The sequence below is a fragment of the Heteronotia binoei genome, chromosome 17 (assembly GCF_032191835.1).
Source record: "Heteronotia binoei isolate CCM8104 ecotype False Entrance Well chromosome 17, APGP_CSIRO_Hbin_v1, whole genome shotgun sequence".
Lineage (NCBI taxonomy): Eukaryota > Metazoa > Chordata > Lepidosauria > Squamata > Gekkonidae > Heteronotia > Heteronotia binoei.
Window position 1 is genome coordinate 24,271,131 of NC_083239.1, and position 24,293 is coordinate 24,295,423.

At 49.8% G+C, this 24,293-nt stretch overlaps 1 protein-coding gene across 2 annotated transcripts; it reads right to left on the reverse strand.

Moving 5' to 3' along the window:
* On the reverse strand, positions 1–22,475 carry FHL3 (four and a half LIM domains 3). 2 transcript variants are annotated; one of them, XM_060258677.1, is made up of 6 exons: positions 22,325–22,475; positions 6,742–6,929; positions 4,029–4,203; positions 3,759–3,928; positions 1,222–1,408; positions 1–1,078 (listed from the first exon to the last, which is right to left on the reverse strand). In XM_060258677.1, the coding sequence occupies exons 2-6, from the start codon at positions 6,895–6,897 to the stop codon at positions 924–926; spliced, it is 843 nt and encodes a 280-aa protein (XP_060114660.1). In that variant the 5' UTR covers positions 6,898–6,929; positions 22,325–22,475; the 3' UTR covers positions 1–923. The 2 variants fall into 2 exon arrangements, with proteins under 2 accessions (XP_060114660.1, XP_060114661.1); XM_060258678.1 differs by having other exon boundaries at positions 6,742–6,932.
* Positions 22,476–24,293: the final 1,818 nt, after the last annotated feature.

A 24,293-nucleotide genomic window follows, 5' to 3' on the forward strand; every position in this document is an offset into this window, starting at 1 on the left:
GTCCATTAAAATGGTTTATTATTCAATGCCAGAAGTGGGAAGGGAAGAGGCACATACAATTACTGGCAGTGAACAGGGCCATAGGAAGCAACCCTCCCCCCACCCCGGAAAAACCTTGAAACACTTCAACTGGTGCTTGATGCACTCCCCAGCCCCAGCAAAGGTTCTGACTGAGGGGCTGGTGATATGCAGGAACCTCTTCCAGAGGAGTGGGAGGGAACACACATCGCTTCGCCTTCTCACCAGGAGAAAGGGAAGAAAGGAAACCTCACCTCACCCCAAGAAGAGGAAGCAAACTCAACCCAGAATAGAGACCCCTGGGAGCTCTGCTCAGGCCAGGAGGTTCAGCTTTGCAGGCTCTCCTGACTCCTACTAGGCCGAGGCCCTCTCACCTCACTTAGGAAAACAGGTAGAAAGAGAAGCAGCCCTCTCTCTCTCTAAGCGTACACTGGGGATCACTGGAGGGGGGAAGGAGCGCTTTTCTTTTCGTTACCTCCCTCCCCTACCTGCAAGTGAGCTAGGTCAGACTTTTGCTGTGAGAAAAGGAGTGGTAAGCATCACCAGCTGGGGACCATTTGGTCAAAACCTCAAAAACTGAGGTAGTTTTGGATTCCAAAGGGTCTTCTCTGACAGTTGAGCCAAGTCCTGCCCGCCCCCTCCATATTGGACATTCCATCCCCCTCCAGCTGATCACAGACTTATGGAGATCTGCAAAATGCCTTGCTGGCCCTCAGGGTTGGGGGGGGAGGGCTCTATCACAGGGACAGCCTGCATGAGCAAGCCCAAGATCAGGCAGGCAGGTCTGAGGAAGCAGGGGCCGGTGTCTTCCTGGGGGGGGCATCCGCCCGCCCCCTCCTCGCCTGCTGCTCCAAGAAGGGACTTGGGCACACGCAAAGCCTGCAGGACAGGTGCCTGGTGGCATTTCAGAGGTCGCTGTTGGCACAGTCGCGGCACAGGATCTCCTCATTCTCAGGGATGAAGCCTTTCCCCACCAGCGAGGTGGCGCAGCGGGAGCAGGTGAAGCAGTTGTGGTGCCAGTGCCGATCCTCGAAGGAGACGTATTTGCCCCCACCGAACCCTGCGGAAGAGAAGGCTGTGAGGACTCCTGGGTGGAGCTGCCTACTGGCTCCATCCCCCCCATCCTGTGGCAACTGGACAGCCTACTTTCCAAGTGGGCACCTTTGACAGGCTAGCAAGTAGGAAGGGGAACCCCCCACTCACCTGTGATGGGTTTTGTGCAGGCGCTGCACTTCTTGGCATAGAGGCTCCCGAAGCATTTCACGCAGTATGGCTGGTCATCCTGGGAGGTGAAGTGCTGCCCGGCCAGGGGCACCCTGCAGCTGGTGCAGACAAAGCACTCCTTGTGCCATGGCTCATCCCGGTAGGTGACGCCTCCCTTGGTCAACGACTGTGGGCACAGGAGCAGTGTTCACGTTGGATGCTCTGCACAGATTCCCTCTCCCTAGGGCTGACAACGATTCCCTACCCCCAGATCCTGCTGCGCACCACCGCTTGGCAGTGGGATAAAGTTTTTTTTTAAAGCAGCCTAGTGTACTTACTGCTTGTTCATATAGGAAGTGACACAGAGTTTCCAGCAATTCCTACAGCTACCAGAAACTCTACAGTTTCCTTTGTGACTTCCTAAATGAACTTCTGGTAAGTATATGAGACTCCTTATTTTAAAAATTTCCCCTGTGAGCTTGTGCCCTCACAGACCCCCACTGCAACCCTCCTGGGCTGGGAAATACCTGGAGATTTGGGGAATGGAGCCGGGAGAGGGCAGGATTGAAGGGAGAAACCTCAGCAGGGTTCAGTGCCATAAAGTCCACCCTCCAGAGCAACTATTTTTCTCCAGAGGAACTGACCTCTGCTGTTAGGAGACCTTCAGACCTCACCTGGAGGTTGGAAACAAGGCTTGCCATTCCCCAGTTTAGCAGGGGAGCCCCTAAGGGTTCTGTGATTAAACCAGCCTCCAATATAATCAACAAATTTTCATTGAAATGTATAAAGGAAACATAAACAACCACTTAAAGCAGTGAATTGTACATAAGGTGAAATCATACAGTATGCTCAGCCCTTTATAAGGACAAAATTAGGTGAAGTATTATAATATGCACAGTTTTTCTTGGGACCAATAGGCCTCCAAATGGTTTCAGCCAAGAACTGGCAAAGTAGAGTCTTCTTCACAAGTCAAACTGCTGTAGAAAAAAGCCAACAGTAGCAGACAGCTACGAAGGCGGCGCCAGTATAGTGGGTTTTAATGGTGCTCCAGCGACCATTAAAACCCACTATACATTCATGCAATATAAACCCATTTATAGGTGTTAAAAGTTAACATATTCACCAAAGGAGCTAATCAGTTTGATGTTTTAATCTGCTCTTGTGCTCCAATAAGCGTGTGCGCACTACCCGTGTAGTACTTCCCACATACACACGGGTAGTATGCACACGCTTATTGGAACACAAGAGCAGATTAAAACATCAAACTGATTCAGCTCTTTGGTGGAACATTTCGCAGCAAAAAACCATGCTCCTGAGTCTTTAAGATTTTTTTTATTGAAAAATTCAACTCCAGTGTATATAACAGAAATTATGTTACTAAATGGTTATTACAACGTGAGGCGTTCTGGATTTTTAAATGTAATTCTCTGCAACCAAATGGTTTAAACATTGAATGTGATTTGTCCTGCTTTATATGAGTGTTTGCAGCATCTGTAGACTTGATGTGGCTCCTTTAAATGAATATGTTAACTTTTAACACCTGTAAATGGGTTTATATTGCATGAATGTATAGTGGGTTTTAATGGTCGCTGGAGCACCACATTATAAACATAACTTTCATTGTACTTGAAGGATTGATTTCCATTATCAACTTTGTAATCTTTTTCATTAAGGTAAAATGGTTCAAATTGGTTATTTGAAACTATTTGTGTATGGATTATCTGTATACTTAGTTTGTATTCTTCTTCACTCAGCCTGTGGAAGCTTCAGAGAAAAGGAGGCAGAGAGGCGCCGCCTTCGTAGCTGTCTGCTACTGTTGGCTTTTTTCTACAGCAGTTTGACTTGTGAAGAAGACTCTACTTTGCCAGTTCTTGGCTGAAACCATTTGGAGGCCTATTGGTCCCAAGAAAGACTGTGCATATTATAATACTTCACCTTATTTTGTCCTTATAAAGGGCTGAGCATACTGTATGATTTCACCTTATGTACAATTCACTGCTTTAAGTGGTTGTTTATGTTTCCTTTATAAATTTCAATGAAAATTTGTTGATTATATTGGGGGCTGGTTTAATCACAGAACCCTTAGGGGCTCCCCTGCTAGTCATTTATCTGTGATTCTCTATTCATATTGGGTTATTCCCCAGTTTAGGGCAGGGGATCCCCCAGTTTTGTGGGCTCCTGTCCACAGCCAGCCAACTGGATGGCAGAAGGAAATTCCCCGCCCCAACAGCAATGTCCTGTGCCATGCTTACGTCATCCGGAACTGATGTGGGCATGCAGGGGGTGACGATCTGGTTTTTTGAGGGGCAAAACTCTATGGTGTGGTGATTTTACGATAAGACTTTTGTCCCAAAACCAGGGAGTCGCCCGTGATGTCAGTGATGTCAGCAAGTCAGGGTGATGCTTGTGGCTTCTGGAATGTCCCCCCACTCCACCCCTGCCACAGTCTCAAATGGACCTGGCAACCCTACTACACTCTCCACCTGGAGGCCTGTGGGAATACCCTCACTCCCCCCCAACACACACACACCGCTGACCTTCTTGCAGCGTGTGCAACGGGGGGCGAACTTGCTCTCATAGCAGGGGACGCAGTAGTAGTCCTGCTGGTCGGGGATGAAGGAGTGTGCCCCAATGGGCTGCTGGCAGCTGCTGCACAGGAAGCAATGCTCGTGCCATGTCTTCCCATTGTACTCCAGCTTCCGAGAGCCTGTGGGGCAGGAAGCATCAGGGATTACAGTGCTGCAGGGATGCGGTGGACACCCTGTGAACCTGCCCCCCTGCCCACTTCCTGGTAGCCAGCACAGTACCTGGCATAACAATTTGCTGGCAGGCGACACACTGGGAGGAGAACTCTCGGCAGTAGCAGTCATTGCAGAGAAGCTCCTCTCCTTGACAGGTAAAGGGCTCATCAGCCAGTGAGCGGTCGCAGCGGAAACACCGGAAGCAGCCCTCGTGGTAGTGGCGGTCTTCGTAGTAGAGCTCCTTGGGGGAGGAAGGAGAGGAAAGGGTTGAAGGGGCTCCCCCATCCTGCCTGCTCCAGCAGCTGCAGTGAAGAGACCAGGGCTTTTTTTGGAGCAGGAACTCCTTTGCATATTAGGCTACACCCCCCTGATGTAGCCAAACCTCCAGGAAGTTACTGGGCTCTTCTTACAGGGCTCACCTGTAAGCTCTTGGAGGACTGGCTACATCAGGGGGGTGTAGCCTAATATGCAAAGGAGTTCCTGCTACAAAGAAAGCCCTGGCAGAGACTTAGCCACAGCCCTCTTTGCCATGTAGGGCAAGGTGCTCCCAGGCTCTCTTTAGTGGTCCTCTGCAAGTCAGGGAGGCAAGCCCCAAACAAAATGGCCAAGCTCTTTCGTGCGTCAAGGAGCAATTCTGCAGAGGAGTGGACGGGGCAACGGGTAGAGGAGAAATCAGGCCTGTATCAGTGCACAGCGTCTTGCTTGGCAAAACAGGCCAGAACGAGAAGCCTGCATCACTGGCACCCATCGCCAAGCCTCAGAAGGGTGAGGAATGCAGCACCGATGGCAAGCCAATCTGTGGCAACATTTTCAAGGCAGAAATGCTCTTACGAGCCCCCGAGCAGCCCTGTTCTACCAGACCAAACACCCAGTAGTCAGGCTGAGCCTCCAGGAAGTCATCTCTTATAGAGTTTCCTTGTTTGCCTTTGCAGCAAAGAAGATAAGATCTAAGGTGGTATTGAAAGGGACAGCTGTTTAAGACACTGTAGCTTGGTATGTCTAAACCTGTTTTAACTACTAAGGTTTTATTTGTTTAAGTTTCCTGTTATCAAATTTGTGATAGCCAATCAGTATATACAATAAACTACTACTACTGGATCTGGAGATCAAGCCCTAGGAGGAAAGGCTGAAGGAGCTGGGCATGTTGAGCCTCGAGAGGAAACGATTGAGAGGTGATATGATCACCATTTTTAAGTAATTGAAAGGCTGCTATACAGAGAATGGAGCAGAACTGTTCCTGTTGCTCAAGAAGGTCGAACCAGAACCAACAGGTTGAAATTAAATCAGAAGAGTTTTTGGCTAAACATCAGGAAGAACTTCCTGACAGAGCAGTTCCTCAGTGGAACAGGCTTCCTTGGGACGTGGTGGGATCTTCCTCCTTGGAGGTTTTTAAACAGAGGCTAGATGGCCATCTGATAGTAGTGCTGATTTTCTGAATTATAAGTATCAATAGGAGAAACCTGAGAAACTCACCAAAACTTGAGACAAATAGACCCAAAAGGCCACTTTGACCCAAAATTATTAAGAACAGTATACCAATGCAACTTATAACATTTTGAAATGGAACAGGTATATTATTAAAGTCCAATGTACAAAATCCTTCCATTGGTAATAATAGTGATGTCCAATTCCAGTACTAATGTTCACACACAAGTTCACAGTGGATGATCCACTCTCATAAATCCCGTGAATCATGCAACAGCACTGCTAACCTTCACTTCCTGTTTCAGAGATTTTTTCAGGCTTGGGATTCTTAACAGCTCCAAAAGGTCATTGAAGATGTACAGATGGGACAGAAACATCTATGTAATTCTTTCTATCAGGCAGTTGCTCAGAATTATGGAGACATCTCTATTTTCTGAATTAGGCAGATCATGAGAGGGAGGTCAGGAAGGGGGTGGGGGTATTTGTAAAGTTCCTGCATTGTGCAGAGGGTTGGACTAGATGACCCTGGAGGTACCTTCCACCCTATGAGTCTATGATTTCTTCCTCCAAGAAGTGCACAAACAGGGCCCTCCCTGGCTCCCTCCCACACACTGCCGCAACTAGTCTTCAAAGATACGCTGCCTTGGACACGAAGGCTCCGTTTAGCTGTCATGGCTAAGAAGGGCTGCCTTGTTGGACCAGAGAAGGAGGCTTCTTTAGCCTTGAGTTCTGTATCCAATGACAGCTGCTCAGAAGCAGATGTGAACCCCCTGCCAGTGGTGTTTGCTGAGAGATCTCCCTAGCAACAAGGGACCCCTGTTGTGAGGATAAAATGGAGGAGAGGGGAATGATGTAAGCTGCTCTGAATCCCTACTGGGGAGAAAGGAGAGGTAGAAATTAATTTTTTTAAGCTCACTTCTGATTAAGGAAGCTTTGACTTATGAAAGCTGAAACCCAGGAAAATCCTGGCCCCCGAGGTGCTACTAGACTCGAATCTGGTTCTTCTGTAGACCAACACAGCTACTCACAGGAAAACTACCTTGGGTGAAAAAGGTTCTTTGATAGCAGCCTTCATCCTTTGGCCTCATCTAAGATTTGAATCCAGATGTGGGCCAGCTATTTTACAACATGGGGCCCTTTCTGGAGGCTGCAGGAACAGGCCACCTCCCAAATGAGCGTGCCAGTCAGCCATGTTTTGGGAACCAGAGCAGGTGGAAGACAAGGGGATACTGTCAAATCCCCTGATCCTCTTGAGGTAACCGGCCTTCACTCTGGAGCTCCTTGATAGGAGGGAGGCTGGAATGCCTGGGACTTGTGGGCAATGATGACTCAGCAGCCACGGGGCTGGGCTTACCCTGCAGTCATGCCCAATGAGCTCCTTGCATTCGTCACAGGTGTTGGCAAAGCGGGCATCGTAGCAAGGGATGCAGAACGGCCCTTCTTCCACCTGGATGTACTTGCGCCCGTAGAGGGTCTCCTTGCAGCTCGCACAATCAAACCCCTCCGTCATGATGCCGGCTGAGATGCTACCCGCCCACACACCTTCTGGGGAGAAAAGGTCACACAGTCAGCAAGAGTTCCAAGTCACTGGGAAGGTGGTGGATAGCCCACAAGGGATGGAAGGGCTGGGACTTTGGGCTCTCTACAGAGAAACTGATTCTAAACTAACATTGGCTCCTACACACCCCACATTGCATGGTGATCATCTTTTGGAGGAGACTGAGCCCCCATGGAAAAAAACCCCCCAAAAATGGCAATTTGGAAAGTTTCAAGAGGGGAGGGAATCATACAAGTGATGTTTTCCTCCTTTTCCAATTTTATGAGCAGCCCCCCCTCCACATCTCTTGGTAGCTCTTTGTCCCAGGAAAGTCTGGTCTCAGTTGGATGCATCAAAAACTGGTAAGGTGTGGCCACTGCAACATACTGCAAGTCTAATGAAGGGGCAGAGAGAGGGCAGGGAGAGGGAGAGCACTCCACTGAAAAAAAATGGGAGAAACTGGAACTGGAGAGGAGAAAGAGTGCAGAGTGCAAGACCAGCTTCACAGGCTTAGCCAACAGCTCTGCTTGACTCTCCATCAAGTCCATTTGTTGCATCTACACGAACACATATGAAACTGCCTTATACTGAATCAGATCCTTGGTCCATCAGAGTCAGTACTGTCAACTCAGACTGGTAGTGCCTCTCCAGGGTCTCAGGCAGAGGTCCTTCACATCACCACCTGTGATGTGAAAAAATCCACTGATTTTTTTTGTCGCAGGAACTCCTTTGCATATTAGGCCACACAAAGATCCTTTAACTGGAGATGCCGGGGATCGAACCTGGGACCTTCTGCTGAGCCACAGTGCCTCTCCAATCCAACTTTGCTTAAACTGGAGGCCCTCAGTTGGGGCTTCTTTGAGCTGCGCTTCTTCCTGACAGCACACAGACCTTCACTGTGATTGCCCAGGAATTCCAGCCAGGTGCTGCCCCCGAGAACTGGGATTCCTGGTCAGGATGGGGAAAAGACAGACCACCTGCTCCTGCAGCTGGGGATCAGCTAGCTTCCCCACTGGGCAGGACTCCCCTTGTTTCTGCTCAGCAGCCGAATGATGAAGCCTCTGCCTGGAGTGGAAGGGAGCCCCTCCCCCTGACCCAACCGCTGCCGCCAGCATCTCCTTGCTCACTGTACTGCCAAGGCCTCAACACTGTCTGGCTAATCAGGCAAAGAGCTTGTGGGACGTGCCCGGGCTAGCCTGCCAGAGACCTGCAAGGGCAAGCTGTGAGCTGGGTCAGCGGGAAATGGCGAGGGAACAGTCCTTATAAAACAAAGCCAACGTATAGGAGGGGAAAGAGGCAACTGCAATCCTTTGGTGTTGGAGGGTGAGTCAAATCCCTGGCTCTCACTATGACAACTGCCACACCAAGGAGTCTGTGCTGTACTTTGTGGAGTGACAGCAGCTGGGAGTGAGGCAGAACAACGCACCTTGAGTCTGCCAGGCAGGCAACTCAGCAATGGGCTGTACATGGGGCTGCCAACTTCCAGGTGGTGGCTGGAGATCTCCTGGAATTACAACTGATCTCCAGGCTACAGAGAGGAGTTCCCCTGGAGAAAATGGCTGCTTTGGAGGGTGAACTCTATGGCATTATACCTTGCTAAGATCCCTCCACTTCCTAGGCTCCATCCCCAAAATCTCTAGGAATTTCCCAGTCCAGAGCTGGCAACCCTACCTGTACAGCACCCCCCCCCCAGATGGGAACTTATGCTACAGAAAATACACATATATGAAAATACCTGGCAGTGAGCGTTACAGTGCAGGTGGAGGAGTATGTTAGCAAAACCAAACAAGGTAAGACTTCTAGTGCAGCTACTTCTGAAAACCTATTCCTATGGGTCATAGGGTTGCCAACCTCCAGGTGTTGCCTGGAGACCTCCCAGTATTACAACAGATCCCCAGTGCAGAGATAAATTCCCTTGGACAAAATGGCTGTCTTGAAAGGTGGACTCTACAGCATTGTACCCCACTGAACCTCTCCTCAGACCCCAACCTCTCCAGGCCCCACCCCTCAAGGTATTTCCCAATATAAGGATGGCAACCGGAGGCTGTGGTCAGACTGGCAGGTTGGCATGGTTTGGGCACACTGCTAATTACTCCAACTGCATTTTGTGACAGAGATTTTTGATCAAACTCTCACTCTGATCCAGCCACACACGTCTTCCATAGTTGACTGTTAGGTAAGTGTTGCGTGTCAACCATGGAGCACATGGGTTGGTCTTATTTTTTAAAAACCAGTTTTTTTAAAAAAAATCATTCCTTGGGTGTGTATGTATGCCCCCGTGCCCATGCATATATGCTCTACCATTTAAAAAAACAAACAAACAGTGAAACTGGAACTAAAAGTTCACACTTCTGAACCAGTTTAAGCACGCCCTGAGGGAGTTCAGACATCCTTCAATGAATGAGCAAGGATCCTAAAGCACCAGAATTAATCTGTTGTCTATTTTCTCCATCTTATGATGGATTGAGCATGACAAGGGAACAGTTGCCAGATGTGGGTGTATGAACAAGCCCATTTAATCCACTAGGGAAAAGCAACTATATCTGGCCAAACTGCCCATCTGACCACAGCCAGAGTCATCCCCCAGAGCCAAGAGGAGAAAACAACTCCCTGGGCACACGGAAAAGGCATTCCACTGCTTTGACTCTCTGCAGATGTTCAAGCAACACTCACGTCAAGCAAACTGAACCAAGAGATTGATTGGTCTTGGCTTTGGAACTCAGAAAAGGCCCACTGGTCTTCTTGCGCACTGCTAAATGCACACTGGGGCACACGGCACATGATGTCCCAGGTTCACGCCCGGTCAAGCTCAAGGGCAGCCTTCCTTCCGGCAGTTCCCACCAGAAAAGAAAGGTCTGTGGGAAGTAAATTATGGAAAATTGGCTTTTAAAGGAGAGACTAGTAGAAAGCAGCACCGTCACCCCACAATGCTCTTTGCAAACAGGGCATGAGTGTGCTGTGGTCCTGATGGCCAGGCTTAAACCAGAGGACAACTTGTTCCTGGTTTCTTATGTCCTTTTGCATAAACCTATATAGAGTTGAGGGTCTTGTCTCAAGGGAAGGGGAGACAATATATCAACCCCTGGGGATGGACTGGGATTTCTTGCATGCCGCATGGCTGGATTTGAGAGGGAAAAAACAATTATGGGATCACAGTGGAGACACACTCCAAAAATACAAACTAGAACTTTGATATAAGGGCTACCATTCTTTTACTTATAATTTTCAATAACAGACAATAAAACAACCCCTGGGAATGGACTGGGATTTCTTGCATGCATCATGGCTGGACTTGAGGGAGGGCATATAGCTTTCAGGTCTGACAGAAATGCAGAAATGGAGCAAGCAGTTTAAGATCTCCCTGCCCTCTGCTGAATGACAATCTCTAAATTGAATACCTGAAGCTGCCATATATTGAATCATACCCTTGGTCCATCAGGTTCAATACTGTCTATTCAGATTGGTCAAACTGCCCATCATAGTTCTCTAGGGTCTCAGGTCTCACCTACTGCTTGGTCCTTTTTTTAAACTGGAGATGCCAGGGATTGAACCTTGGACCTTCTGCATGCAAAGAAGACGCTCTACCCCTGAGTCACAGCCTTTCTCTCCAAAGGTCTCCCCTTGCATCAATGAAAGAATCACTAATTGAGGAACTGAGAATCAGATTTGGCCCTTCCTGTGAACAATTTCTGGAAACACTCCTCAGGTCAACGGGGCTTGGGACTTACGTGGATGAGTTGTGAGCGGGAGCTGGGGTGTTGCAACTGTGCAATCACACACACAGAGTGGTGTGATAAAAAAGGCAGCTTGCAGGCGCAAGAGGGGGCCCTTGCTCTCCATGTCCGCACGAAGGCAAAAGGGAACTCTTTATTCCCCAAATTTGGTCAAAACAGTTGCTCTCGCTTGCGGCTCTTTGTTTGGAGAACTGCCTCTCCGGAGGCAGCCTTTCCAAGCGGGGGAGGGACGTGGATCGGGTATCCAAGAGAGAGCGAAAGCGCTTGTGGCTTTTGGGGGGCTCAAGGCGCCTTTTGTACTTGGACTCTGGCCAGCTGACACCACGGCAAGCCAGAGGTCAAGGGAGGCCACACAGCGGTGGGGGAGAGAGGAGAGAATCTGGAAGAGGACTGGAGTTCCCTCTCCCGCACGCTTCACAGTTTGGGAATGTGTCCTACCCACCGAAAGAGATGCTTCTCAGGTTACCGTGCCCCACTGCAGGCTGAGAAATCCAGACCATCTGTTATGCAGGGGGCAGGCAGACACACCCCCTTTTCTAGAGGCAGCACGACTGGAGCGGGTCCTGCAGGAAACAAAGGGAGCGCCTCCTCCTCCCCCCCCCCCCCAGTAAAACTAGATGGCATTTCCAGCTGTACAGCTGAGATGTTCCAGTCCTGGAGAGAGAGCTGGGCAAGCTCCATCTGCTATCAATTACGCTCCCAGGGCAAGCCTGAGCCAACTGCAAATCCCTCTGTACCACAGCAAACATTTCCCTGTGGGAATCGGAGATCCCTCCTTGCCAAGTTCTTTCCCCAAGACCCATGGGGGGGGGGGAAGGGGAGGGAGAGCGGCTCATACTTTTAGGTCTTCATTATGCCTTCCTAAGTGATCCGTGAAGCTGTTCTGAAGCCAGCCAGCTCCCCAGGCAAACACAGACTTTGACACTCTCCATTGGCCCAAGTCAAAACATTCAGTTCCTTTGCGAAATCAGTCAAGACTCCAAAAAGGTGCCTGGGAGCCCAGGCTCCAGGAGATTAGCAGGAGACATGCTCTCTCGCCTGCAAAGCCACCCCCACCCCCTAGGCAAGACTGGAGAGAGCAAAGGCCCAATGGGAGGTCAGTGATCTGAATTTCCGCAGAGAGAGCCTGTCCTTCAGCAGACTGCAGGGCGATGCACTCTGCCCCACTTCGAGAAGGAGCCGCTCCACAGATATTTCACCTCTGGTAAACTGAGACAGAGCTGGGGTTGCAACAGACCTTCCGAGAACAAGAACCCTCAGCACAGTCCAGAAAGCTGGCTGTGATCCACACACCACATCCGCAAGCAGCTGATGTTCGGCTAGAGAGAATCTGACCTTTTTGTGTTTGTTTTGTACCCAACTTTGGGATTGTCAGCTGAAATGGGATCCTTGGGTCCTTTCCTGTTCCTCACTCCCTACCCTGACTACCCAGCACCGAGAAGCTCAAGGCTTTTTTTTGTAGAAAAAGCCCAGCAGGAACTCATTTGCATTTCAAGCCACACCCCCTGATGTTACCACTGTTTTGCACAGGGCTTTTCTGAAGAAAAGGCCCAGCAGGAACTCATTTGCATATCAGGCCACACCCCCTGATGGCACCATTGTTTTGCACAGGGCTTTTTTGAAAGGAAAAGGCTCAGCAGGAACTCATTTGCATATCAGGCCATGCCCCCTAGTGTCACCATTGTTTTGCATAGGGCCTTTTGTAGATAAAGCCCAGCAGGAACTCATTTGCATATTAGGCCACACATCCCACTGCCAAGCCAGCTGGGACTGTGTTCCTACTAAAAAAATGTCCTGCTCATGACTTGAAATCTGTACAGAATTAAACGAGCAGGATGGGTTTGGTGGAAGGGTCTTCTTGGGCCAGGCACTGCTCTTGGAAGTCATCTTCCTTTGTGAACTGAAGCTGCAGCAATCGTAGCACCCCATCAGCATGGCCAGTTCTGGTTTTGGGGGGGCCTGGCCTGGCCCACCTGCTCATGTGTCCTTCTCCCATCACCCATGCTCAGTTACTTGCACGCCCTTTACTTGACAGCACCGGCCACTATATGCAGCAGGGAGATCTGCTGCCATGGCCACCAGATTGTGCCGCCACTGTGCACTACTCGCATGCCCTTTTTCAGTGACTCTGGGCAGAGGGAGCATGGGTACAGACAGCTGGCAGTGGAGGTGCATGGGTGGGCAGGGTCAGTGGCAATGGGCCCAGCCAGAAGTCCTGGGCCCTGATAGCTGACCTGCCCCACCTCAGGGGGGATGCTGACGCCAGCCCTGCCTATCAGACAAACCATGTGAATAAGTCACAGAGGCCATGTGTACAAAAGGGTGGGCTTCATTCAAACAGCGGGGAAGGGCGAGCAGCAGACCAGCTAGCTGATAACCAGCACGCTCCAAGCTGCAGCACAATGAGCAGGGAGCACAAGAGCACAGGAAAACCCTGTTACATTGGCACAAAGCAAAAAGCTTGCTGAAACCACATGTGAGCCTGCATTTTTTTTCAAAAGGTGAGGAATATTAGAACAGGGTGAAAAACAGGGCTTTTTTGTGCAGGAACACAGTTCCTGTTGGCTTGGTGTTAGGGGTGTGTGGCCTAATATGCAAATGAGTTCCTGCCGGGCCTTTTCTTCAGAAAAGCCCTGTGCAAAACAGTGGTAACATCAGGGGGTGTGGCTGGGCTTTTTCTACCAAAAAAACACCCTGGTCAAAAACATGCCCATTGGGTCAAGCCCAGTCCCCTCCCTCCCTGAAAGCCCAGCAGCAGCCACAGCAGTTCTGTTTGCTTCCAGGAAAACCCACATAAGTATTAGTGATATCTCCCACAGTCACATACTCACAAGTGGCAAAGTGCTGTTAAGTCAGTTGTTTTGCTACACATCAATCTGTTGGGCACAGTTGCCACCCACTAGTATTCTCTGACCTAGCCAAGTTAAGGCAAGCTAGGAATTTTCTTCAAACAGTAGTATGACAGAAACGGGTGTTCAATTTGCTAGCCGTTTGCCGTCTTCTTGCTGCCTTTCTTGAGATGCTTTCAAACATGTCAGATAATGCACTTGCAATATACTTTCCATGCACTTTAGTGATTGTTTGCAACTGGATTTTCCTGTTTTGTCTTTTCAGGGCACTTTAATGCTTGTTTGCAAAGAGATTTTCCCATTTCACAAAGGAAAATCAAGTTGCAAGCGATTGTTAAAGTGCATTATGCAGTTCATGAGAAAGCAGCTCAAGAAAGGCAGTAGTTGGATGGTGGGCAGCTAGCAAACAGAATGCTCATTTTGGTTGCACTACCTTTGAATACACTTTCAAGGCACTTTAGTGATTTTCTGCATCTGGATTTTTCTGTTTTGCACTTTCAGGGTACTTGCAATTGCTGAAGTGCATCAAAAGTGCATTCTCCAATGTGTGTGAAAGCAGATTCTTCAGTGTGTTTTTCAGGCCCACTGTCATGGAACCAGGTGCGGTAAGGCATGATAAGTTACAGCAGTAAATTGCCTTTTCTTTTGCACACCATGCACAGGCTGTGCCTGCCACAAGTGAGAAGGGGAGGGGGGATGGAGGCTGTGCTCTTGCCTTCCCAGAATGCTCAAGGACAGTCTGGCAACAAACAGGCATTTGAAAGGGAGCCACGCGCCTGATATTTTGGTCTCCATCTCGCTGGAAGCCCTGACCTTCACCACTCCCTCATCCTTCCCAGCTATCAGAAGAGGCTCCTGTCCAAATAGAAAGACTCAGCAAGTTTGGGATTCAGTTGGAGTCGAACCCAGATTAGTCCTGACTGTTGACAAGTCAGTGAGTCATCCAGGGTTTTCTCGGAGAACCTCTGGCACCCTGCCGAGCTAGAGGCAGAAGGGTCGGTGGCAGTTTGAGCCTGAGGTCCCCTTTGGGCCACCTGCTGTCCTGCCTGTGAGTTCCCTGTTGAAGGCGGCCTGTCTCCATGGCTCCGAAACAGCTGCAGTTTTGCTCTCTGCTGTGCTGTGTTTCAAAAAGACACCCGCCATCCTGGTCGGCCGGCTCAGACAGAAACCTCAGACAGTTTTCCTAGTCTCAGTAACAAAGCATTTTTCCAGGATGAGGTAAGCTGCTCTGGTTGCCAGAACCCCGCTCTCCATGAGGATTGCTTAAGATCCTAGGTGGGTTGTGGTGAGCGCAGGAGACACAGCGGTGTGCAAAAGGCAGGCAGCTGTGCAAAGCAGCTATCACTGAGTTCTGTGCAAAGCCAGCACTCACCCGTGGGTCCCCCTGAGTCGATGGGACAGCCCTGGAGGCCATGGTTGTGGCAGGATCAAGGGCAACTACCAAGCAGAAGGGAGGGGAGGACAAAAAGGCGAAACCGTGAATAATGCAGATTTGCCTCTACAAGTTGAGACGCACGCATAAGAAACTGCCTTATACTGAGTCATATCCTCGGTTAGTGCTGCCAACCTCCAGGTGGGGCCTGGAGATCTCCCACTTTTACAGCTGATCTCCAGATGACAGAGATCAGTTCTCCTGGAGAAAATGGCCGCTTTGGAGGGTGGCACCTATGGCATTATACCCCAATGAGGTCTCTCCCCTCCCCAAACTCCACCCCCTCCAGATATCCCCCAACCCTCAGTGTGTCAAGGTCAGTCTTGTCGAAAGCTAGCAGCGGTTCTCCAGGATCTCATGCTAAGATTTTCCACGTCACCTACTTTTCCACCCTGGAGATGCAGGGGATGACACCAGGGACCTTCTGCATGCAAAACAGAGGCTCTTCCACTGAGCCCAGGCAGCCTCTCCCAGGCCTAGAAAGGGACAAAGCAGCTCTTGATGGGGCATGAAGGCAGATGTGAAAATCCTCTGGTCTATTTTTTGTCACTGCTTGGAAAAGAATGGGAAGGCACCTCATGCCAGGAGGCAGAAAGGGCAGCCTGTAACACGTGTAAGACGTGGAGATGGAGGCCAGCCACCCGGGGCGTTCGGGAAACCCATGTGACTGGACACAAGGGGGACCCCTATTCTGCAGCTTGTATTATTAGTCTGGAGATGCCGAACATACAACGAGAGCAGAGACCTTGAGGCAACAGCTGCTCTTGTATCACACACGAAGTGAAAGCTGCAAGATGGGTCAGTTATGCAAGGGAAAAGGGATGCCTGCAGAAGGCAGAGCCATTCCAATTTGAAGGTAACCTTTTCCCAGGCATCTTTTAAAGGGCTGCTTCATTGGACCAAGCGCCCACAGGAGAAACAGTTTAAGGCTTGCTGCACACACAGATCCGTTCTCGAAGTCTCTGGTTCACCTCACAATACCCACAAATTCTCCAAGAACACACTGAAAAGAAACAACGCACAGGGCTAACTGGCTACTTGCAAGCCGTTCTGCATGGGGAGGGGGGCATGGCTAAGTGGTTAGACCATCTGCTTGAAATGCAGGTCCCAGGTTCAATCCGACATCTTCAGTTAAAGGATCAGGTAATAGGTGGGTTGAAAAGCCTTTGTCTGAGACCCTGGAGAGTCACTGCCAGTCTTAGAAGACAAAATTGACCCCTGGCCTGATTCCATGTAAGGCAGTCCTTTCCTAACCATAGTGCCATAGGTGGGCAACAAGGTGTGCCCCAGGTCTCTGGCAAGTGGTTGGGATTCTATCTGGGGAGCTCAGAACTGCTCAGTGCCGGAGAAAGCCCAGGCATAGCCCTTCTTCAGCCGCTGGAGGTGGAAGTGCCATCAAGTTGCGGCCAATATATGGTGACTCCATTGGGTTTTGATGGCTCTGTCCCCAAAGGGTCTTTGGGTTGAGACTTGGAGGCACTGATTTGGGGGATCTGATGCATGAACTTTACATCTCATCTGTGTCAATCCCCACAAATCCATACCAGCAAATTATTCCCACCATTTTGCAAAAACTTTCAGAGCAGAAAATTATGCATGAGTGTATTTTGTCTGCTTAAGAGCCTGCATGTTCTTGCCCATGATCTGAGGGACTCTCTTGTAGGTAAAATCTAGCTGATCTCAGAAGCATGTAGTGGGGACTGATGTGAGGGCTTTCCTGCTAGTCGTTGAGGAACATCCCAGGGATCTGTAGGCCATCACAAGGCTTTCAACATCTATTAAAAACTCATTTAGGCTGCAAACACACACACTAAATAATACACTTTCAGTGCACTTTCCAACTGAATTTTACTGTGTGAACTGGCAAAATCCAGTTGGAAAGTGCATTGAAACTGGACTGAAAGTGCATTTAGTGTGTGTGATTGCAGACTTATTCTTGAAGGCCTTTTCAACTAAGCTTTTTACATATTTTCACTAAGTTGGTTGATGTAGTCAGCTTTAAAGTGATTTCTCTCATTTTATGTATTTTTTATCATTGCATTATAGCAGACTAAATAAACAAGCCCAAGCTTAGATGCTAAGCAAAGTTGGCCATGGTCTGTACTTGGATGGGAGACTACCAAGGAATACCAGGCTTGCTATGCAGAGGAAGGCAAACCGTGCAGTTAACTTTTGCACCTTCAGAACCTCAAGGATATAGTTATCGTCTGTAACTCACAAGCAAACTGTTAAGCCCCCTGGGACTCAGACTCTCACATTCAGCTCACAAAAGCTCATACCTTGAATTAAACTTTGTTGATCTTAAAGGTGCCACTGGACTCTAACTTTATTCAGCCTCCTGTTATTACAAAAGAGCACTCCACATTTCCAAAGGAGAGGTGCCATTGCCTAAAGGCACATCACATGGAGTGTCCCCCTCACTCACTCATACACACACACACTTCATTACAGTACAAAAGCTTCCTGCCAACTCTTGCTGGCTCTGAAGGTCATTGACTTGCTTGTCTTACAGCCTTTGAGAGCCATAATGGGATGTCCAAGAATTTGGCAACGTTTCCCTTCCTTCAAAGGGCAACAGGGTGATATCAGATCTCCAGGTCCTCTTGTTTCCAAAAGGGTACCCTCAAAATAGGTTATTCCTCATGCAATTTTTGTTTGTTTGTTTTATCTTTAGAGACACAGCAGCAAAAGTATAGAATATCCAGCCCTAGTTCCACAGCTTGGCTGCTGTAGTTGAGGGCAGCCTTGTAAAATGCACACATGCTCACTCCAGAAGCGATCTTTCCAGTTTCACCAAATTGAGAGTCAGATCAGACTAGCTGCTAGCCCTGGGCTTGTCCCAAAGAGAGTGGCTTGTCAGTAGCAACTAACTTTTTTGTCTGAGGAACCTCTTAGGTGCCAACAAGCTCAGCTGGCCAGGATCTCTGCAAAAACCCAGTGGAAGGTTCTTAAGCAAAGGAAAAGGCAACAGTCAGAATCCACATTCATAGGTAGTTATCTCGGTGCCAGGAGGTGACATGAGGGGAAGGCCTCAGCCCCGTCATAGGCTGTCCAGAGGAACTGGTTGGCCACTGTGTGAGAAAGGATGCTGGACAAGATGGACCACTGGCCTGATCTAGCAGGGCTCTTCTTATGTTCTTATCCAGTCATGGAACATCCACTCTATCTGGGGCCACACTTCCTTTTAGCTGCTGCTCAGAGGTTAGCAGGGCCCAACGGTGGGCAAAGGAGGTTGAGGTTATGGCCCTGTTACTTCAAAGATGGCTTTCTCCCTGTCTACAATCTCTGCAGCCTGCCCTCTCAAAAGACAAAGTAACTGCAAGGCAGGTGTTTATTTTATTTTACTTCATTTATAGACATGAAGCTGCCTTCTACTGAACCAGACCACTAGTCCATCAAGGTCAGTAGGGTTTCCTCAGACTGGCAGCAGATCTCCAAGGTCTCAGACAGAGGTCGTTCACTTCACCTTCCACATACTGTAGATTGCAGGGACTGAACCTGGGACCTCCTCCACGCCAAGCGGATGCTCTACCTCTTAGACACAGCTCCTCTCCCCATCTTTCACCCCAATGGGGACCCCCAAAGTGGCTCATGTCATTCTTCTCTCCTCCATTTTACATCACCAAAGGAGGCCTCCAGTTCCAGACTGCCTAGGATTCTGTTTGGTGTAGTGGTTAAAAGTACAGACTCTAATCTGGGAGAACTCGGTTTGATTCTTCACTCCTCCACATGCAGCTGCTGGTGTTACCCTGGGTCAGTCACAAGTTCTCTCAGAGCTGTTCTTGAAAAAGCTCTCTCAGCCCCACCACTGTTCTCTCAAAGCTGAGTTAGTGTGAGCTAACTCACAGTTTTTTAGCCTCCAGCTCACACATTTTTGTCTTAGCTCAGAAAAAATGGTCGCAGAACAATCTAATTTATGCAATAGCTCACAACTTTAATGCCAGTAGCTAACGAAGTAGAATATTTGCTCACCAGACTCCACAGCTTAGAGGGAGTACTGAGCTCCACCTACCTCACAGGGTGACTGTTGTGAGGAGGGGAAGGGAAGGGAGATGATAAACTGTTCTGAGACTCCGAGAGGGGTATAAATCCAGTCTCTTCTCTTCTTCTTGTAGTGGTTTTCCCATTTTGCTACTCTTCATCCAATCAATGATGATGATGATTTTATTTAATTTCTAGCCCACCCTCCCTGCCCAGCAGGCTCAGAGCAGGTTATAACACTCTTAAGACATACAAAAAGTTACAATATAAAACAGTCCTTAAAAATCTATCAGTTACTAAACAATACTAATACAAGCAGCATTAAGTGACATCAGCCGCTTAATCTAATGAGTCGAAGAAGACTATGGTTATGTGTAGTCGTAGATGGAATAGGTCAAGGTGAGGAGGTGAGGTGAGCAGCAATGAAGGACTAAAATAAAGCAGCTAAAACAAAACAGGGGAGGTCATTGTAGATAAGTTAAGGCCACCTCAGCTACAGGTCTGGCACAACATATCCACTTTACAGGCCCTGCAGAACTGCATTAAATCCTGTAGGGCCTAGATTTCATGAAGGAGAGATGTCCACCTGGCCAGCGCCAGAGCTGAAAAGGCTCTGTCTCTGGTCAAAGCTGAGCATACATCTTTTGATCACCAGTAGATGTCAGTCAGAGGAGCCCTTTTGGCTATATCAGGAGAGATGGTCCTGCAGATATGTTGGTCCCAGTCCGCATAGGGCTTTAAATACCCATCACTTGTAACAGAATCTGTGCTAAAGGACATCCTACGTTCAAAGCTGGGGGGCTCCCCCAAAGCCCAACAGGGGTCCTGTATGTAGGAAGGGGATCTTAATGGGAGGAAGTTAAAATCCATTGTTGCAAACCTGACACAAAGCCACATTTCCTTGTGATTCACCACCAAAGGCCTGATCTCTGCCAGACAGACAAGAGGAAGTCCCTCCTCCTCCTCTGCACAGCTGGCATGAGCAGATGCTGCACACAGAATCACCTCCCCCCTTCCCAGCTCCTTCCGGAAGCTGTGGAAAGAGGCCAGACAAAAAACAGGGGCAGACTTCTCCTTTTCCGGTCACGAGTCATCCAGCTGCCCCTCCAAAAAGCTAAAATAGTCCTTGAAAAAGCAAATCAAAGGAAATGTTCATTTAACACATCTGCAGACTCTGGAAACTTGTTATTCAGATAAGAGGTGAGCTTTCAAAAGAAAATATTATCAGGCTTCTTTTAAAATTTAAGAGTTCTCTGGAACAGCAAAAACGAACAAATAATTTTTTCAAAATGACTACAGATACTTTTTGAAGACCACACGACAACAACGGAATTCATTTGACAAACAGAGAAGCAAAAGGCAGAGATTAACATCTGGAGAGACAAGAATCCTAACATCAAAGTAGCAATGACACTGGTGCTCTCCCTTAAAAGGGAAAGAAAGGCTTTTTGCCAGCTCTTATGCATACACTTTTAGAGGGGTTTAAGCAATTCGGCTCTCAAGAATACCATCTAGAGCCCATTTCATTTAATTTTAGACCTACATCCATCTTTGGTTTGGAAACCAAGCAGAGTAAGAAGTTGCATACTGGTTGCAGGAATGGATTGATGAACACCAGGCCTTTTTTGGGGGGGGGGGAGAAAACGCCTAGCAGGAACTCATTTGCATATTAGGCCACACCCCCTGGTGCCAAGCTAGCCGGAATTGCATTCTTGCTCAAAAAAAGCCCTGATGAACACAAAAAATTAAGGGGGAGTTCTAATGGCTATGTTGATTTCACATCTATTTGCTACTAGTGCCCTTCACTCACTGGCTTGCTTTCAAAGAGAAGCAACTTCCCAACTTTGTAGCTCCCACATACACATACACACCAGGAAGAAGCATGATGCCATTTCACAGCATATAAATCCTTAATGTTCGGGTGTAAGCCCAGCCTTGACAGATCTTGGAAGCTAAGCAGGGTTGTCCCTGGTCAGTACTTAGAAAGGAGGCCATCAAGAAATACCAGGGTTGTGATGCGAAGCCAGGCAATGGCAAACCACCTCTGAATGTCTCTTGACTTTAGAACCCCATGGCACCACCACAGTGTGACTTGAGGCATATAAATAGATAAATCCAGGTGAATATACACAACTACTAAACAATCAACTAGGGCCCCACTTCAATTTGCTGGGCTGGAGATGGTCAAAGGCGGATGAGGCACACATTTCAGCCTTCAAAAGGAGCCTTCAGCAGGGAGAAAGCCCCCACCCCACCCATCTGCCAAAAGGAGCAAATGCAAAGCTGGAGATGAGAGAGGTTGATAACATTAGCTGTCCTGCAAACCTAGCAACTCCTCTCTGCCAGGGAATTTCATGGGGAGGCAGGGCTCACCCTACCAGCAGGGAGGGTAAAGCAACTTGCCCCAGGGTGCAAATTTTGGGGTGCGATAAAAGCTGTCAGGTTGAGTTTATGATTATATCCTTTCACCTGCCCCGAGGAAGGCAGCTGCTTCTTTTGTCTCAAGCACCACAATGCCAAAGGGAGAGAAAAGGAGTCAAGGCAGCGCCAGGGCTCCGGCTTGCGGTCTTATTTCCTAATGGTAGGTTTGATTCACCTTTGCTGGAGAAAGAGGGGGGCCGGAGGAAAGACTGTCGGGGGGCAAGTCACTTTCTGGACTGCTCCCATAAAAGCAGCCCGGCAAGCGCGGAGAGACGCTGGCTTCCTCCCTGCTCCGCCACCGGGTCTCATCTTTGAAGGCAAAGGAGCGTTTCAAAGGTGGACTCTACCACCACCCTTGGTTTGAAGGGGAGGAAGCCCCTTCCCAAGGCCCCCTAGACTTCTAAGCCCGGCGCCTCAAACGACCATTTGGGTCCATTTCCCAGCAAAGGCCGAATTCGACTCAGAGGCGCATTCACACGTGCGTGGGGGAGGCAGTCTTGACGGCCTCGTTTGCACACAGTTTCTGGAGACTAGTCCCCCCCCCCCCCGAAATAATTAGTAGCGCCTTGCTACGCTTTTCCAGCAGGCGGGAGTCCCACAAGAGCAGTTACAGCAGCAGCGAGAAAGGGGTACGGCCGTCCGGGTAGCGCCCAGCCCGAGAGCCAGGGGAGCCGCCCCCCCCCCCCCCGCCGGCCGAGCGTCCGGATCGAGCCTCCCTCGCCACCTCTTTTGCTCCCGCGCCTGGCAGGAGGAGGCTTCGCTCCTCGCTGGCCCCCTCCCTCCAGCGTCCGGCCCTGCTGCTTTCTGCCCAAGAGCCGACCCAAACCCCTCGGGAGGCGGGGCACGGCGGCCCGGGAGAAACTTCCGACGACTCGCAAAGCGGCTTCCCTCTCCATTTAGCCGGGCCGGGAGGGGGAAAGCCAGCCGAGCGCTCGGAGCCAAGGGCGGCCAAGGAGCTCCTTCCCCCGCGACGCCTCGCCCACCTGCCGCGCCCCGTCGGCGCTCCGCTTGTGCCCGGCTCCTGGCGGTTGCTCGCGGCTCTCGCCTTCCCTCCAGCCCGCCAGGCTGCCCGAGTCGGAGTGGCCGCGCCCTCCGTCTGCCCGGCCCTCGCGAGGGCGGAGCTGCTGCCCACGAGGGGACCTGCCTGCCCGGCTGGGCGCGCTGGAGGGGAAGCCGGCGCGCTTTCCCTACTTGTGCGACGAGAGTCCTGATCGCAAAACAGGCTCGACTCTTCCATGCAGCTTTTTAGAAAGGCCCCGGGTTGGCCTGTCGGGGCACACTCGCGTTCCGACGTGCCTGCCGGGAACACTACTCGCCAGGAGACAACAGAGAGGGCGGGGCGGGGCTGGCCGCTAAAGACGAGAGTTTGCCTAGGTGGCTTTGTGCTGCGCTTGCCTGCCGTTAGAACAAGTAACCCTTGGAAAGGGCCGGTATCTCGGAGTCTATCTGCTAGACAGCCTGGGCGGGCCAGACACCTGTGTCAACTGGGAGAGGGTGGTTGCCAACTGTAGGTTGGGAAATTTCTGGAGATTTGGGGACAGACACTTCTGGGGAAGGGAAGGAGCTCAGCAGGGATGTGATGCTATAGAACCCACCTTCCAAAATTGTCATTCTCTTCCAGGGAACTGATCTCTGTCGTCTGGAGATCTGTTGTAATTTTAGCACATCTCCGGGCCCCACCTGGAGGCTGGCAACCCTAGGTGGAACAGGCCAGAGTTCCAGTTGGGTGCTCTTCCTGGCTTGCTGTGCAATACAACCACTGCCCAAGCAAGAAGGGCTGGGCCAGCAGCCCTCATATGTGGGCATCAGGCTCATGGCTGCCACCTCCATTGGCCCGAGATCAGGTGTAGTGGAAACATCCTGGTTCTCAGTCTCAGAAGGTACCTCATTGCTAGGTAATACTTATTTAATTCATTTATGCCTCCCTCTTTCTCTCCAGTGGAGCAGAAAGCGATCTGGAACCTCTGCAGTTCCTGTGTTAGCAAAGATTCCTGTTCAGGGGGTTGGGAAAAGGAGCCATGTCAAGCTCCCAGCACAGAGCACAAAGGCAAAGCAGGACAGTAGTTGACACCAAATGGACAGAGAGAAGGTCCTGGGCTCAAATCTGAATGAACATCATGTATTCTTTTCCTCTCAAGGCAAAATAACCTTGGGGTACAAGGACTCTCCCAAGGGAAGATTATAAATTCTCAGGGCTGAGAAGCCCAGCCAATTGCATCTTGCTTTTCACTCAGGTGGCATAAGCCATGAAGGACTCAACCTTTACTTAGGGCCAACTTGCTGTCTTGGCCAGAGACATTGGGAGAAGTCCAAGCAACAAAAAGTAAAATATAACTGAACTACTGCAACTTCAGGTAAAACTGGAGATGGAAAATACTGTCAAGTCCCAGCCAATTTATAGTGGCCTCTGATAGTTTTCATGGCAAGAGACAGAGGTGGTTTGGCATTGCCTGCCTCTGGCTGGTTCCAGACTGGCAGCTTGAAGTGCATGGGAGGTGTCCCAAATCAGGCCGGCTCAAAATGGAGCAGTGGAAGCCTGTCCACATGCTCCCCCTGCTAAGTGCCCATCTCCCACGCGGGAGGGGCTTTGGCATGGTCAGATGGCTGTAGTGCAAAATTCTCTTGGCAGGGTTTGGGTTTCTTTTTTTTCCATACTGGTGAGCGCCTAGAGTGGATTGGCAGGTTCACACCACCAATCCGCCTCCATGCACTTCCTCATCCAGATGCTGAAGAGGCAAATGGTGTACAGCTCAGAAATTTGCTACCACTTTGAGCTGCTTTGAGAACGCCGGAGGACAGAGTGAGTACAGGATTCGGGCAGAAGGCAGATGTGGCTTTTCTGATCTGTTTCCGAGCCATCCCTGGGTTGCCTTAAACTGCCAGTCTGGAACCAGTGTCTGTGTTGCCACCCTGGATGTCCTTGGAAGACTCTCATCCAAGTACTCACCTTGA

Coding starts and splice junctions, on each gene's coding strand:
- FHL3 (XM_060258677.1), bottom strand. CDS start 6,897: ATGACGGAGGGGTTTGATTGTGCGAGCTGCAAGGAGACCCTCTACGGG. Junction 4,204..6,741: donor TCATTGGGCATGACTGCAGG/GTAAGCCCAGCC, acceptor TCCTCCCCCAAG/GAGCTCTACTACGAAGACCG. Junction 1,409..3,758: donor GTTGCACACGCTGCAAGAAG/GTCAGCGGTGTG, acceptor CTGTGCCCACAG/TCGTTGACCAAGGGAGGCGT.